Raw genomic sequence first — 17,429 nt, 5'->3', positions numbered from 1 at the left:
TCTCCGACCACTTCGACACAACTTCCATCATCACTAGGAGGATCTTCTCCCCTTTTAGCTCTGTTACCTCCACCATCCTCATGATCCAAGTCACCATCATCACACTCAACACAATAACACCATTCACAGATGCAATTTTCACCACAAAAACAAATCCAACACCCATCATAGCAATAACAAAAGGATTCATAAATGCAGTAAAAAATCGAACCCTATGAGGCATCTTCTGCTTCTCAAATTCTCCCTCAAATATCAAACAAAACCAACACAAAATACCAACAGAAACATCAAAAACCGAAGCATCAATAGCCATCAAATGACATATGGCAAAAACCATAAACCAAATAATCTCAAAACATTGGTGCAAACTAATGCGGCTAACTCTCATAAAACCTCCAAGAAAAGATAGAGAAAGGGGATATCAAAGGAAGAAGCAGGCGTCCAGAATTAGAAGAAAAAGAAGACGTGCAAATGCAAGATGGTTAGGATAGAGGATGCAAGAGCTCCGCGGGACGGTTAGGGCAAAAGACTGGGTAGATCGATACGCAAAGAGGGAAACGCTATAAAAATAGCTCGGCATTTTATAAAAGATAAGCACCCCACCAAACAATAAATTAAAAAAAAAAAAAAGAGAAAATTTTAAGTCAGAACCTTTTTGAAAGATTTACATACATACCACTCAAATCTTATGCAATTAATTTCACTTTTAAAATTTAAAATAGTAATTTTTTTTATGCGAGATAAAGGATTTGAGTGATATGAATGTAAAAAGGTAAAATTTAGGTGTTAGATGTCATTACATATGAATTCGGTGGTATGCACGTAAATGTCCCATCTTTTAGTCAAAATAAATCTCAAAATCATTAAATTTTTTTCGAGATTAATGCAATATAATTTAAAATGAATGTATATATTTAATATTAATCTAAGAAAAAAATCAACAGCTTTGAGACTTGTCCAAATAGAAATTTGATGAGGACATCTAACCCAATTTTATTTCATGCAAAAAAACCGAAAAGATAGGCCTTCAATGAAAAATACTTATAAAATAAATGAATAACAAATCCATCTGAACCAAATGAATCATGAAATCATTCTAGCTTATTAAAATTCACTTCATCTTTCACAAAATACAGTTACCAAACAGCCCAACATATAACCACAACATTAAACACCAATAGATAAAATATGGAACATTTTTCAAAGCAAAAAATAACGAGTTATTCTACGTAAAATACCAAACTTACATCAAAACAGGCTTCAAATATTCTCAAAAACACTTAAATAAGTACAAAGATGAAACATAAAATTCATTCATGGAGTTAAAAATTTAAACTTACAGTGAAAGAAAATAAGAAATAGCCAACTTAATAGGAGAAGAAGGACAGAAGCTTACTCGATATATTTCAGTTGTGTTTATGAGCTCTCATCTTCTTCTTCATGAGGCGCACAATTTCCTCAGGTCTGTGCCACCATGTACGAGTCAGCACAATACTTCGCATCAACGAGTCAGCGCTCTCCTCCGTCATATAAGAGAATTTATCATAAGCTCGCTTCCATTTATCCATCGCTCGTTTAAGTCTTAGGCTCGGTACGTTGCAAGAAGATATTTGATGTAGTGCCCGTTTGGGGCAACTTATAGGGTGCGACGGCGTTCTGAAAAAGCCGCCTACCCGTTTGAATGTCGCATTCGGGTGGAAATTTTTGGTACCATGGCTTTCTAATATCGCCATTTCCTTCCTCGCTTCGCAAGCTGTCCACCCCCTGCATCCCGCGTATAATTTTTGCAATTGGGAAAGAATACCTGTGGTGCCCTCTATCCCTCACCCTTTCCAGAGAATCACCTCGCCTCCCTTGCCTCGCCCTTTCTAGTAGAATCACAGCCTCGCCCTTTCCAGGAATCGCACCCAGAACTGTAGATCGGCGAGCCCTAGAAATTCAATTTTGCTCCAATATCCCTCTCCTTCCTTCTCACGAGCCCTAGCAATTCAATTTTCCTATCCGATTTGTAAGGTATGCTTTCCCCTGCGATCCTTAGAAAGTTTCTCTTTTCTGTCAGTTTTTTTGGGAGGTGAAGATGCAAGCAACATATTTTTTTTAACTTTTGATGTGATATATGAAATGAATGAATGATTTTTAGGTATATCCTAGCTTAAATCTGTGGCTTGAGAGTTACATCTATGAGAAAAGTGCATAACAATATCTATTACTTTCTTGTTGTAAAATACATAAACGTTTGGGCTAATTTCATTAGAATTGAATACTGACTTGTAGCCAGTTTGCTAGGCAGCAATTGCTTATCTTCTTTGATGAAGTCATTGGCTTGGAGAGCCGCTGTTAGGCTGTATAGGTTGTCTGTTTTGCAATGCGAGGACATTATTGTTTTTTCATTTCTCTATTGTTGTTGTGGGTCTCATTAACGATTTTTTCTGTGTTTTTGTTAAGGTAATTTTCAACTTCTAATTATTGTTTTACAATTCCTAATGATCATCAGAAAATCCTACAAGCTTTGAATGCTATTTAACGAGAAAGGTATAAGATTATAGGAAAGTAAGGATGTGCATTCCTAGCACACACTTCTTAAGTATTTACATATCGCACACCTAGACTTTCATATTTACATATTTTGTGTTTTAAACCTATGCATAAATTGTGATAGAAAGTTTAGGATTTTCTGTTAGGAATTGTGTTAAATTGTTTTATACAAATATGAAAGTTTAGGTGTGAGATATGTAAATACATAAGAATTGTGTGTCATGCATGTAAATTCCCCTTCAAAGCCTTTATTTTTGTTTTTTCATGATGGCTGTAAATCAAACTAATAAGTAAACACTTAACATTTTCTTCCAATAGAACTGCCATCATCTCGTGCATTTGCATGGTGAATATTTAATTTAAATTTGGAACAATATATAGGAGCACAACTAATAAGTAAACACTTACATTTACTTCTACTTTTCTTTTCAGTACAATGACATAAAAGTTTGCTGGTACTAATGCTATTTATTAATTAAAGTTTAAAGGCAAAGTACTTTTTTTGTTACTTTTATGTCATTTTCCTTCATATATTATCACTCGACTGATTAAACAATATAAATTACTAAAATCAAAAGCATAACAGCTTTAGATAACCTTTTAAACATGATATTGTGCTACTCAAGATTTTATATTAGTTGCTTTCAAAAGAATTTTTAGGAGGCTAACCCAGGGGGAGACACTCAACAGGCTGAGCAATTTTATTTTCTAATTTGCTGTACTCAAACTGAATTTGATTTGTTTCTTTATCTCATAATTTAGTACAACTTTCTCTTATAGTTTGTTTGTTGAGAAATTTGCATCATATTTATAAATTTTTTGTTGACTGACAATATTTACTTGGTACTTATAAATTTTTTGTTGACTTATAAAATTTAAGTTCCTTATAGTGCCAACATGTCTAAGACGAATGAAGGGGGTCCATCTGCTATGTGGGATAAAGAAGTAACAAATATTTTTTGTGATTTATGTATTAAGGAAATAAAACTAGAAAATATACCAACAACGTATTTTAACAAGGAAGGTTGGCAAAATATTGCGAAAATGTTTAAAGAATTGACTGGCAGAGATTACGACAGGCTAAAATTAAAAAATAAATGGGACCAATTGTAGAAGAAATGGAAAATTTGGAAGGAGCTCAAACATGGATGTACCGGTTTGGGTTGGGATCCCATTAAGCGGATAATCGATGCCCCAGAGGAATGGTGGGCTGAGAAATTGGAGGTAATAAACTCACTATTATACTTTTATTTTGATTTACATTACTTATTTTTTCTCAAATAAATAAACCCACTTAACCCCCTCCTCCATTTCAATGTCACAGGCAATGTCGTCAGCAAACAAATATAAGCATTGCGAAATTAACCCAGACTTTGAAGAAAAACTCGACATAATGTTTAAAGGGGTTGTAGCGACAGAGAAAATTTACATTCAACCCAAGTGATATGGGTTTTGCAGGCATATAAGATGACTTCTCATCTGAGTCGTTGACAGCTCATGAAGAAGTGCGTAGTAACCAGAGAGAGATGGGGGAGTCCAGTTCACAAAGAGGCCCAGGCTTGGTAGAAAAAATAAAGAAAAGGACACCTTTGTGAAAACCTCATTTGATCGACTCATTGAAGCTTTTGGTGCTCCACCACCTGCTCCAGTCCCTGACAGCACCATCTTTGAATGTCTAGGAACTTCAGCTTTTATACCTGAAGTAGTTGCAGACTTTCGTGTTCATGCAAAGTGTGTCAAGAAACTTGAGGATCCAACCCGTAGGCAAATATTCATGGCGCTGCAGTCAGAATTTGGCCTCGAATATTTGCATGTTTTGGTTGAGGAATGAATTTGTTTTAATTTGTTGTTATTTGTATCTTTTTTTATGTTATGGACATCTAAATGGGTAATTTTAATATGTTGCTCTTTGTATGGATCGTACCTATTTTTATGGATCTCCTCAACAAGTTATATCTGAATCACGATCTCCAAGGTTTTTCTAGAACGACGAAAAGAGAGGTGTTGGTTATAACAATATACATTCTGTCACAAAATGAATTTATTAGAGGTGTTATGGAGAGATTTCAGCATTCAACGGAAACAATAAGCCGTTATTTCTCTAAAGGCATACAGGCACTTGTTAGCTTGGCAGCTCAAATCGTTAAACCAGATGATCCATCATTTGCTAGTACTCAAGGTGAAATTGCCAATGATCCCCATTACATGTCTTATTTCAAGGTCACCATTGGTTTCTTTACGTTACTTCTGAAATTCTATTTTTTTCTAATGTTGTAAAACAGAACTGCATAGGTGCAATTGGAGGTACTCACGTCGATGCTTGACTACCCAGCCAGGACAATGTGGTGTAGATTGGTCGTAGTGGTTTAACTACTCAAAATGTCATGGCGGTATGTGACTTCAACATGTATTTCACTTTTGTCATAGCGGGCTGGGAAGGGAGTGCACATTATAGTCAAATTTTCTCCTATGCAACTAGGAATAGATCACAGTGTTTTCCTCACCCGCCTTCAAGTATGATTTGATTTGTAAATGTTCTAGTTATATGTATTATTTTTCATTAACAATGTATTCCATAATAGAGAAATACTATTTGGTTGATGTTAAATATCCTATGCAAAGGGGCTACTTGAAGCCATAGTCAGATACTATATATCATATTCCTGATTTTGAGCGAGCAAGTGGCACCATCCGTGGCAGGAAATAAATTTTTAACAAACGTCACTCCTCTTTACGTGAGGTAATTGAAATAACATTTGGGGTTTGGAAGAAGAAATTGGTCATCTTACTTGATATGTTGTCATATCCACTTCAAAAGCAGGTGCATATTGTGGTGACAACAATGACACTTAATAACTTCATCCGACGACATCCTTTACGTTCAGATACGGACTTTAGTATGGCTGATAATAATGAAATGAATGTCTTTGAAGAACATTCAGCATTTGTGGTTGGGTCTTCAGTCCATGAGGATGAGATTGACTCTAAAGAATTTGGGGTTCATGAAGCTGGGGGTATGACTGAGATGACTGCTTTGAGAGAGTAAATCGCAGATGCTATCTATAGCAGTTGATCCACAAAGTCTTCTTCATTTCACACACTATAGGTTTATTTTCGTATGCACGTCTTTTTATTGTTTTTTTTTCAGGATCTGACATTTTTTTTTGTTTCTTCTAATACTCACGAGAGTGTGAGCACTGCATGTTATCTTTTGAACTGATCTGTGATGATTTCTAAGTTTTGTATTATATACTTCTATTCTCATTTCAGTTCTGTTGCAAACAACTTAACCAAACAGGGGCAGAATGGTCATTTATCCAACCACAGCTCTCAATAAGCTGTTATGAATAAGCTACCTCAAACAGCATTTCAGTTTATTCTGATAATCTGCAAATTATCAGATTATCAAATAGCATTTCAGTTTATTCTGATAATCTGCAGATTATCAGATTATCAGAATAATCTGTTTATTAGCGGATTATAAATAATCAACAGCTGTCCCAAACAAACCCGTAGTCTCGGGCGAGCATAATTAGTTCTGCACCATTGAATATGTAAAAATATACTGCAACAACAAAAAAAGAAGAAAAAATTTGCATATTTACCACATAATTCTTACAGATTTACATGTCTAACACCTAAAGTTTGATGTTTATATTTATAATATATCGTACTATAAAGCTATGCATAAAATGGTAGTATAAATGAAATTTTTTATGTGATGTTGAGTATTTGAGTGTTATGAATGTAAATATTAATGTTTATGTGTTAGATATGTAAATATATGAGGATTGTGTTGTATGATTATGCAAATGCCCCAAAAGTAAATAATTTATCAATCCATAATCTAAAAGAGAAGGAGAGGGTGGAATTGTTAAAGAGTCTCGCAATGTTTCAATGTTTCTGAAGGCAAACTACAGTTATTCTGATTGAATTTTGTGATCGGTTGTATAGTTCAGTAGTTATGTAATTGTAATAGGTAATTAATAAGTCATAAAGTATTTGGATTTCCAATAAATGCTCACTATTGGATGCGTTAAGAAAGCAATTTTTGGAGTTGTTGGTATCTTTGAATCCGATGTTATCATGATGTCAATGATGGGGTTTAATCATATTCATGATATGATACCATACCGAACATAGCAATGATGGTTTCAAATTTATACAAAAACAAAAAGAAGATTTGCATATATACCACCCAAATTGTATGTATTTACATATCTAAGTAATCTAACACCTAAACTTCAATTTTAACAACTATGCATGAAAAGGAGTGTTTCTTATTTTTAAAGTTAAAAGAGTGGTATTCTTACTGTAAAAAGTGAAGTTTAGGTGTTAGATATTTAAATACATAGGAATTGGGTGTTATGCATGCAAAATGCCCAATGGGAGAAATTTACATGCCTAGCAAACAATTCTTATGTATTTACATATCTCAAATATAAACTTTCATATTTACATACATAACACTTTTGTGCTTTAAACCTATACATGAAAAGATTATTTTACTTCAAAAAAGTGTGGTGCTATTTTTGCTTTGTTATTCAATATTTGAGTGCTATGTGCGTAAATATAAAAGTTTAGGTGCGAGATATGTAAATACAAAAGAATTGTGTGATATGTACGTAAATGCCCCCAGGAATTAATGGTCTGCATCATTCAGTTAACTGTTCACTGACATAGCCAATTGGAAAGCCCCTTTGCTAACCAAATTAAGTATTTATCGAAGAAATAAATCATGTAAAAATGGAACATGAAGATCTTTGTTAAACCGACGCCATCTGTCTCATGCTCCGTTGAGACGATGTCGAGTCCGCCAAATAATTTGAAGACTTATGCGAGGCACAAGACTAAAAAGGTAATTTAGTAGTTTGTTAGTTAGTATTATGGATTATAAATAAGGCTTAATATGTTTAGGGCTATGTATGTGATTGTTGTCTTGAATCTTAGGGTTAAGATTTGGGAGAGAATTGCCTAACTCGCGAAATGTAGGTTCATTCTTTATGTCTTCGGAATTTTATCATTTGGATTTGATACCGGCGGAATAAAATCTATTAATATATTCCTACTATCTGCTAAAATTTTTATTGTTCCTATCAGTCTAATAATCGAGTTGACAACTGTAATCATATAATACTATCATGAGTGGTTTGCATGCATGCCACTAAATATTGTGTATTTACATATGAAACGATTAAGCCTTTATACTCAAAAATATAACACCGTGATTTCTAAATGTCATAAAAAACGTATACATGAAAAGCTGTATTTTACTTTAAATAAGTTAATGGTAGTGGTACTTTTGTTGCTATCAAAAGATGAGGATGTCACATAAGTAAATATTAAAAAATTTAGTTATTAAATATGCAAATACACAGGAATTCATTGGTAAGCTTACAAATCCCCCCTCCCTTGTTAATACTACTGAACTAATGGGGAGAATAGTTAAGCTAAAAGAATATGCATGGGAAAAAGCATAAAAAACAACACAATTAGATGAGCCAATCACCTTGTTTTCATCCCTCGAGTTCCTTTTTCCTCCAAACAAGCACGTCTGAGCACATGTTTTGCGCTTTGGAAAACCGCAAACTATATTTAGAATTTTTCGATGCTCTAGTAGTTGAATAGGAGAAATACATAAAACTGCCATATAAAAGAAGGTAACCTGAGATAAAGAGCATGTTCTGCAGATTCTCGTAATAGGGTTCCGAGATTCACAGAGGTATTGAATACATTATTCTGTGTACAGCTCATCCTTTATCAGAGTGCTGAGCAACTTAAATAAGAATAAAGGTATGGAACATGCCACAGATCATATAACAAAGTCCAAGTTTTGCAAGATAACATCAAAAGGTCGTCATATCAATATCATACATTTTTTTTTCAGAATGAAAAAGATTTATATCACATAAACATTACCTACCAGAAAATTAACTAGTTCACAGTGCTGTAAGTGAACCAACGCATCAGATGAATAACTCAAACTCAACTTGTTAAATACATGTTATGTTTTTTCGACTTAAGTAGCTAAATAAGTTCGAGAGCTATTTTAAAACTCAAAAGTTAAATGAGACAATTTTGAACGCAATTCAACTTATTTATTTGAGTTTGCGATTTGTGGTTCGACAAGTAGCTTGCTTGTATATCATTAATGTGGCTGCACAAATCTCGAAGAGATCCAATGAGTCGCATGAGGGAAGCAGCAGAAGCACAACCATTCATCATTGTGCTGGTCGGTCGAATTTTAGGGCGACCGAACAAACCTCTGACTGAACCAAGAAACGCCGCATGCATACGTTATGATTAATTGACCGAAATTTGGCATTAGGAAAATCAACGGGAGTCTAAGAGAGTTTCTTTTGCATAGACATATCGACCAAAGAAAGAGTGCTGTCAGATTATGATAAATACCCTTGCTTTACGGAGCAATCCTTCCCGAGTATGATGAGCCCTCACAACAATTTTTTTCGAATGAGACTACAAAAAATCAATCAGTAGATACTTTCGGTCGATCAAATAAATACTAGGCAATCAGACAAGACAATTACGAATGTGAAATAATGTCAAATGTACTTAGAAAAGAAAAATGGTGTCGCCGGTGGTTACAGGGTTAAAGTGTGTCTACGTTAGTTGCAAATACGTAAATATGTAATGATTCTTAAATGACTTATAATATTCTCATTAAATTGGGACAATCATGTAATTTATCATACCCTTCCTATGACTTATAAATAGAAATGTCATTTTAACGAAAAAAGATTATTAAACAATTTCCAAAATATTAAGTATTACTTGTGCCTTATTTTTCTCTTAGTCGCTTTCCTCTTATTCAGCCGATGCTCTATTCCTTGGGTGTGATCCATATGACAATTTAGGATTCAAAATCCTAAAATGTGTGGTGAGGTGAAGTCATGCCTTCAAGGAGAAGATGAGTGTATCAAGGTGAAGGAACGCGGCAAGGAGAAGCCTCTAACGTGAAGTCCATCCTGGAATTCGTGCAACCAAAAATTCAAACTCCATTATAGAATGATGAGTCAGATTGCAGAATGAACCAGCATGGTGCTTGAAGGGAGAGCACAACCTCTCTCTCCCACAAACTCATCCACCAGCACCCAAACCTCATTATCAGTAGCCACCTCAGACAGCCGAACATGTGAAAGTTCCAGTACCAAGATAGTGATGGACCAATGCCAAAAGGAAGACCGCAACTAGGACAATTGGAAATTAGCCGCAATTTAAAGAATGCGTTCTCCCGCCATGTTGTTGATGCTGAGCCCCAAGATAAATTCAAAGTTCCCTCCTTGGAACCGTACAATGGTTGGAGCGACCCGACCGATCATGTTGCATCCCTTGAGTCGGCAATTTACCTTCTCAAAATTCATGACGCGTTGAAATGTCGGGAGTTCTACACTGCTCTGAGAGGTTCCGCTCTCAAATGGTTCAATGGGCTCCTTATTGAAATTATCAATTCCTTCGAAGAGTTCAAAAAACTATTTTTTGCACAGTTCGGTAGTGCCCAAAAGCCCCGCAAGGATTCATACTCCTTGTGGCATGTAAAACAGGGACCAAACAGAGCCCACAGGAGTACGTTACAAGGTTCTAGAAAGAGATGCTCGAGATACTAAAACTAGAGCCAGCAGTTGACAAAGCCGCTCTGGGGCAAGGACAAAAAAGTCCATAGTTTATGTACTTATTGCGTTTAAGGAAACCCGAAATATTAATTGAACTATTTGAGTTGGTTAAAGCCAACATCACGGCCGAAGAATAAATGAATTTGTCCATTACGAAAAGAGAAAGGTGGCCGACCATCGGGCAAGAAAGGCTCTAGCGATGACGGATGGAGGAAGATGGATGGCCCTCGTCCGAAGCATGAAAGACGCCATTCTTCCCTCAAGGACAAGAAAGCCGATACAAACACATGTATACGCAGTCGATCGAATGGTCACTCTACGAGTGATCGTGGAACTTCAAAGCCCACATAGCTGAGAGTCTCGAAGGCAAAACTACTAGACTCCATACAAGACAAAGAATACTTCTAAAAGGTCACACCAATGAGAATAGGTGCTTACCTCCAAAATCCCAACAAGTACTGTAAGTACCTTAAGGGATGTTTTTTTTTCCTAAAAATTAAATGTAATATAAGAGATTTGCAAAGTATTATGATTACAATATATTTGAAATGTTTTCCAGTTGTCTAGTTCATTATAAAATAAATGTAAGATTATATATATATTTGTTTGAAATAGATTGAAAATAATGTATTTACTTTGGCAAATGACGACAGTGGGCGAAGGCAAAAGACGACTATCTATGTATGTAAATATGAAATTTTAGGTGTGAGATATGCAAATACATATAAATTTTGTGTTATCTATGTAAATTAATTACCCTTACTTTAAATTTGACCAAGTAAGACTTAATAAATTATTTAATTAATATTAATACATTATATACTTATTTATTAGTCTTAGATTCCTTTCTCAAATCTCATATCTTATTTCTGTTATTTTGCCTCTCATTATTATCATCTGTCCTAAGCTTTTGAGTTTTGCTACTTTCAATCTCCCAGGTTGCCCTAAGTCATCTGTCTTTGTGAGGTATTCTAATGTTGAGACTTCGGTGAGCATACCTACAAAAGGTAAGCACATTGTATATTTTTTTGATTCTCAACTAGGTTGAAATTGATACATTGACAAGCAATATATGAGCATGTCGTCTAATTAGCTATAGATGCATCTTCTCAAATGCTCTGTTGAGACTTGGATGCCCTAAGTCATTTGTCTTTGTGAGGTATGCTAATGTCGAGACTTGGGTGAGCATACCTACAAGATGTGAGCACATATTATATTTTTCTGCTTCTCAATTAGGTTGAAATTGACACATTAACAGGCAATAAATGAGCATGTCACCTTAGCTATAGATGCATTTTCTCAAATGCTCAATGTGAATAAGACTGTCTAGGTGGTAATTGAAGGTGAAATGGACAAAAGCATGAAGAAGTTCTAAATTGATAAGAACTTTGAATCTTATAACTCACATGGATTTCTTGATAATACATATTAAGCTACATGTTTTATTACACCTAAAATTGACACCATATTTATGTACAAATCTAGGCTCTCGGTCCAAAATAAATAAATAAGGATCTTTCATTCATTCGAAGAACATAAAAATATAGTTCCTTACCAACCATGTACGAGAAGAACCTTTAGCTATCAAAAATATAAATTGTACTATAAACAAATTAAAAAAAAAAATCACATACAACATCACAAATAAAATATTTTATCTGAATAAAAAATCAAGCCTCCAACATCCATGCAGCAAAAATATCAGTAGTTTCCTATGCATAGCAATCTGCTAAATATTGTCTTGACTTTGATATCAAATTTAAATACCATAATAATATCTTCGCATAAATCTTCTTATTAAATGGTGTTAAATGTCACGGATGTCAATGCTACATCTCAAAATTTCAATAGTTCATGACCTCTAGTTCATTATTTGCAGCCAAAAAAATATAGATTCTAATACTGATCCTTTCAGTTGTCAAACTATGAATGATAATCAAGCGAATATTGCAGTTTACATTATTGCAAAAGTTGTTGAAGGAGAAGTTATGGAAGTTGCTAGAAATGATAATCAATACAACTGCTTCAGAAGAAGAAAAGGAGGTCTTGAAAAGTCTTGTGGTAAAACTAAAACGAAGTGTTGACAAGTTACAATGCAATTATTGCAATTTATATCTCAAAAAGAAATACATTTTCGAGATGAGCCATTTTCTTGCATATTGGTTAAGGAAAAAAAAACAGAATCTTCATGAGAAAAAAAGCTAGGGATACAAAAGGACAAGGCATCTTCAATACTGCTTAAGTTTCCTCAATGAAGCATTAAGCACCAAGTGAAATCTGATGCAACTAACGTTCCAACATTTATCAAATCCTTAGGGGTTTTTTAGTAGCAGGATTTAAGCATGATTTAGGGATTTGACCAGCATTTAGCCTAAATCCTGCTAAACAGCAATAATGACAACTTCAGATCCTACAAGTTCTTAAATCCCTATTTTCCTCTGTTTTGCCTTAAATCCAGGATTTAGTGAATCCCGATGGAAAGCGGATTTACGGAATTTAGAGAGGCTGAAACGCTCGAAGGATGGTGGCAGGAAGAGGAAGAAAGACGAGGGTTACCTTCCTCAGTTGTTTCCGGTACAAGTGGAGCTCAAGGAGGAGAAAGATACGAGTTTAGGAGGCCTCTATACGCAGCGATTTTGTCGTTGCCTTCTCCGCTAGCTCTAAACAACACTGTATCGCGAGGTTTTCGGTCACGGCAATGGTTTTGGGCGAAACCGGAGAGCCGGGACGGAGACAACCTAGTGTTTAGGGCAGAAAAGAGAAAGAGGGATATAATTTTATTTAAGTTTGTTTTAATTAATTTAAATTTCTAATAATTACTAATTAAATTTATATAGACTTATATATAACTATCTAATAAATAATTAACGAAAAAATAAACAACAAATTAAAAATTAATTAATTATTAATTATTTCGATAAAAAAATAATCCTTTATTAATTAATAATTATTAAATTATTATTTAATAAATCATTAGTTTAATAAAAAAATTATTAATGATTAATTAATTCTTTAAAAATTTAATTATCAATTGACATAATTATGAATGAAAAATGAAAATTAATTCGATTAAATATGATAATTATAAATTCGTACTGCAACTAAAAGATTTAAAAATCCTAAGTTAAGTTATCAAATAATTTTACATAATTTAATCAAATTTAATATATATCATAATATTTTTAAAATGAAACAATTTACCAAATTCAAATTGATAAAATTTACTCAATTTTGGGAATTAGTGCATTCACGTGAAATGTCATGGGAATTGAGGAAGCCTCAATTTCATGGATTCCTGGCTTTTTTTGACATAAATATGGACACAATGATAATGTATTCTCAATTGATAACAAAACATAAGAAAACATTTAAGAAAGCCATGATCACCACGATTTATAATCATAGAGGCACAAGCCTCGTCACTCTTGAAAAAAATCTAGAAATTTCTCCATTTCTTCCTATTTTTGTTGCCTGCGATATACTCTGCTTTGATTAGAATTTATAGGCTTAAAACTTTTTTGCAATAAAGCTAAGTTAGGTTCATTGAATTCATAAACTAGAAATTTTTTGCAAGAATAATTGTTAAAATTTCCTCGTGGGATCGATACGTAGACACTTGGACCGCATATTACTTGACACGTGCACTTATGTTGTATGACCAACTAACTTCGCAATAAGTTTTGATGTGTCAGGTAGATCTGTCGAGAGTTAGGTTGATGTCTTCGCTAGACTTTCTAATGGTGGTTAGCTCAGGTGTTGATCAGTTTGTTCACACCATTCTGCTTAGAATGTTCTTTTTATCCTTCCTTTGGCCAGGTTAGCCTTTGTTCTTAGCTTGGATGGTTGCATCCAATCAAATAAGCGGGGCCTCTTAGTCTCTATTGGTTGGTCATCTTTGTTGTACTTTCTTTTAAATCGTGGGTCTCCTCGTGGTTCATGCTTGGCACACTCTTGATGTACAATTTCACACTTTAGTGGTATCGATGGATACACTTAAACAAAATCAATAACACCTATAATAAAATTAATCTCATCCTTATCATAATTTATTAAAATATCTTATTAAAACATTTATTTCTTTTAAGAAATGTAAAATAAACAAATAAAATAATAAATATTTAGTATAAAATATAAGATGTTTCTATGATTACCACAAGATAAATGTTTTTATAATATTAAACAGTAAAAATAATTATTATTTTTAAATAACAAAAATATATTTTTGTTTAGTTTTAATTAATTACTCCATACTCATCTTATATTTTAAACAGCTTTTATTCATTTCGTTAACACTCCTACAACTGAGTCATGCACAAGTTTCAAACGGATATTTTCCAGTAAATTCGCGATTTATCTGGGTTCAAAAGCACAAATGAGCATATAACCGTTACCAATTACCTTTGAAAAAGATCAAATTTAAAAATCAGGGTTTGGAAACTAGCCGTTGGGTTTCGGTCTGTTCTCACCATCAAACGGTCAGATTCCTTGTCTTTTTCTTCTTCTTCTGCTTTCCCCTGCCATCAAATACCCCATTCACGCCCCTCTCTCCCCAAATCCTCTGCCGTTCCATTATCGAAAATGAGCGCCGCTTACTACCGCACTCACAAGATCTTCCTCCTCTCAAATTACATCCTGTTGGGCGCCGCCTCAAGTTGCATCTTTCTCACACTCTCCCTCCGTCTAATCCCCTCCGCCATCGGCTTCCTCCTCATCCTCCTCCATGCCCTCACCATCGCCGGCGCCATCTCCGGCTGCACAGCCGCTAACTCAACCTCCGGCAAATGGCATGGCGCTCACATGGTCGCCACAGTTCTCACCGCTATCTTGCAGGGCTCGGTCGCCGTCCTCATCTTTTCAAGAACTTCGGAGTTTCTTCTGGGCGGACTCAGGTCCTACGTGAGGGTTGATGACGGAGCGATCATACTGAGAATGGTGGGCGGCCTCGGAGTCGTGATCTTCTGCTTGGAGTGGGTTGTTCTCTCTCTAGCTTTTGTGCTAAGGTACTACGCGTATGTGGATGGAGACAGTGCGAGAATGAACGCTAAGGTGCAGAGTGAGGATGAAATGAAGAACTGGCCGTGGCCGTTTCAGGTCTGATTTTGTTCAGAAGCAGACAATCTGATCTTTTTTAGATTTGATTTGAAGAAGAAGAAGACGATTTAGAGATTCTGTGATCTGTACTTAGTGAAGATTTGGCGTATTGTTCGTTGGTTTTTTTTTTTTTTTGAATTTGTTCTATTGTTTACTGTGAGAGTTTCAGTTAGTTATGGTGTACTGATTTCTTCGAGAATACATATGTGGTTTTTCATCTTTTTTTTTTGTGGTAATTTATCTACTCTCTGCTATTATTAGAAGATTAAATAAAGTAATTAGATGACATGGTTTTAATTGAGTAATTAATCTATGTCGCTCATTTAAATATGATCAGAACTTTGTTATTTCAACCAGATATCTTCGTGAAACTGCAGAGAATCTGGTCTTGTTTAGATTTGATTTGAAGATGAAGATGCTATTATTAGAAGATTAAATAAAGTAATTAGATGACATGGTTTTAATTGAGTAATTAATCTATGTCGCTCATTTAAATATGATCAGAACTTTGTTATTTCAACCAGATATCTTCGTGAAACTGCAGAGAATCTGGTCTTGTTTAGATTTGATTTGAAGATGAAGAAGAAGAAGACGATTTAGAGATTCTTTAATCTGTAATTAGTGAAGATTTGGCTTAATGTTCGTTGCTTCTTTTGAAGTTGTGTTCTATTGTTTGCTGTGGTAGCCTCTTCTGTCTGTTTTGGTGTACTGATTTCTTTGAGAGTGGTTTCTTTTTTTTTTTTTTTTTTTGGTCATTTATCTCATCTTTGCTATTATTAGTAGATTAAACAGAAGAAATTAGATGGCATATATTTTTAATTTAGTGATTAATCCAAGTCGCCGATTGTGTGATATGATTCGAACTATGGTTATTTCAGCCAGATATCTTAGTGAAACTGCAGGACGCCGATTGTGTGATATGATTCGAACTATGTTATTTCAGCCAGATATCTTAGTGAAACTGCAGGATTATGCAGCTTTTGAAGTAATATCTATAATTATTTGCTTACAATTTAAGATGAATAAAAAGGAAGTTCTTCAGATTTAATGTATGATTCCATCTACAAGCAACCCAATGAGCCTTAACGATAGAAGCAACCAAACAAAAATAAATGTTTTCCCGCATCTTAAAATTGGAAGATTTACATGATCATACCTAGGAATTTGTTGGGCTTGCATATGGTTCTCTCTTTAGTTGTTAGGTATATAAAAACACCTTAGGTGTGTAATGTAGTAGACACCTACCTTGCCTATGAATGAAAATGTGTTTATGAACTTTTAAATGTTAAAATGCAGGTATTTCTACATTACTCACCTTAGGTGTGTAATGTAGATACCTTGCCTGTGAATTAAAATGTGTTTCTGAACTTCTAATTTAGGTGGTATGAGTGTAAAAGCACGAAGTTTAGGTGTTATATGTAATTACTGTTTCTGAACTTTTAAATGTTAAAATGCAGGTATTTCTACATTACACACCTTAGGTGTGTGTAAGGTAGATACCTTGCCTATGAATTGAAATGTGTTTCTAAGCTTTTAATTTAGGTGGTATGAGTGTAAAAGCACGAAGTTTAGGTGTTACACAGTAATTTGAAGGTGTATGTATGCAAATCCCCCAAATTTTCATATTGTCTCTTGGTTTAGTAGAGCATGATTCTGTATATTAAATGAAATATTGCAAATCCTCCAAATTTTCATAGTGTGTGTTGGGGTTAGTAGAGCATGATTCTGTATATTAAACGAAAAAATTTTCCTATAGAATAATTAGAGATGATATACATAAAACCAGAACCTAAACCTTCTTTTGGAGAGGAATAGTATTATGATTTGGTGCAAGATTGACGTGTGTTTGAAAAATAATTTATTTATTAGCAAAATGAGCTCATATATGCCATTCCATGACCGTTTCTAGATTAATGGGACTATGATGGTGTATGCATGTAAATGAACCAAATTTACATATTTTGTAAGATGGGTTAGTGGAGCATTATTCTCATGTAAATGCCCAAAATTTACATATTATGTAAGATGGGTTAGTGGAGCATTATTCTCTTTATTAAATGAGCTAATTTATCTATAGAATATGGTAAACACAAAACCAAGACCAAAATTATCTTTTCTCATGAAAAACAAATTAACTATTAGCTTAAAATGAGCTCATATATGCCACACACA

The 17,429-nt window shown here is 34.3% G+C and overlaps 1 protein-coding gene and 1 long non-coding RNA gene across 3 annotated transcripts; one reads left to right on the top strand and one right to left on the bottom strand.

Annotated features, from left to right (window-relative positions):
* Window positions 1-1,234: 1,234 nt before the first annotated feature.
* LOC110028807 lies at window positions 1,235-12,907 on the bottom strand. Of its 2 annotated transcripts, XR_002294460.1 has the most exons (4): window positions 12,723-12,907; window positions 8,201-8,274; window positions 8,045-8,107; window positions 1,235-2,033 (listed from the first exon to the last, which is right to left on the bottom strand). It is a non-coding gene; the product is annotated as an uncharacterized LOC110028807 (long non-coding RNA). The 2 variants fall into 2 exon arrangements; XR_002294461.1 differs by lacking the exon at window positions 8,201-8,274 and having other exon boundaries at window positions 8,045-8,178.
* Window positions 12,908-14,621: 1,714 nt separating this feature from the next.
* On the top strand, window positions 14,622-15,477 carry LOC110028813. The gene has a single exon (XM_020730811.1). It carries the CDS (start codon window positions 14,745-14,747, stop codon window positions 15,261-15,263), a length of 519 nt encoding a protein of 172 aa, XP_020586470.1. The 5' UTR covers window positions 14,622-14,744; the 3' UTR covers window positions 15,264-15,477.
* Window positions 15,478-17,429: the final 1,952 nt, after the last annotated feature.

The sequence above is a fragment of the Phalaenopsis equestris genome, unplaced genomic scaffold (genome assembly GCF_001263595.1).
Source record: "Phalaenopsis equestris unplaced genomic scaffold, ASM126359v1 Scaffold000531, whole genome shotgun sequence".
NCBI classification, from domain to species: Eukaryota; Viridiplantae; Streptophyta; class Magnoliopsida; order Asparagales; family Orchidaceae; genus Phalaenopsis; species Phalaenopsis equestris.
The sequence above is the reverse complement of the archived record's forward strand: the minus strand, read 5'-3'. Positions and strand labels throughout refer to the sequence as shown.

Coding starts and splice junctions, on each gene's coding strand:
- LOC110028813 (XM_020730811.1), top strand. CDS start 14,745: ATGAGCGCCGCTTACTACCGCACTCACAAGATCTTCCTCCTCTCAAAT.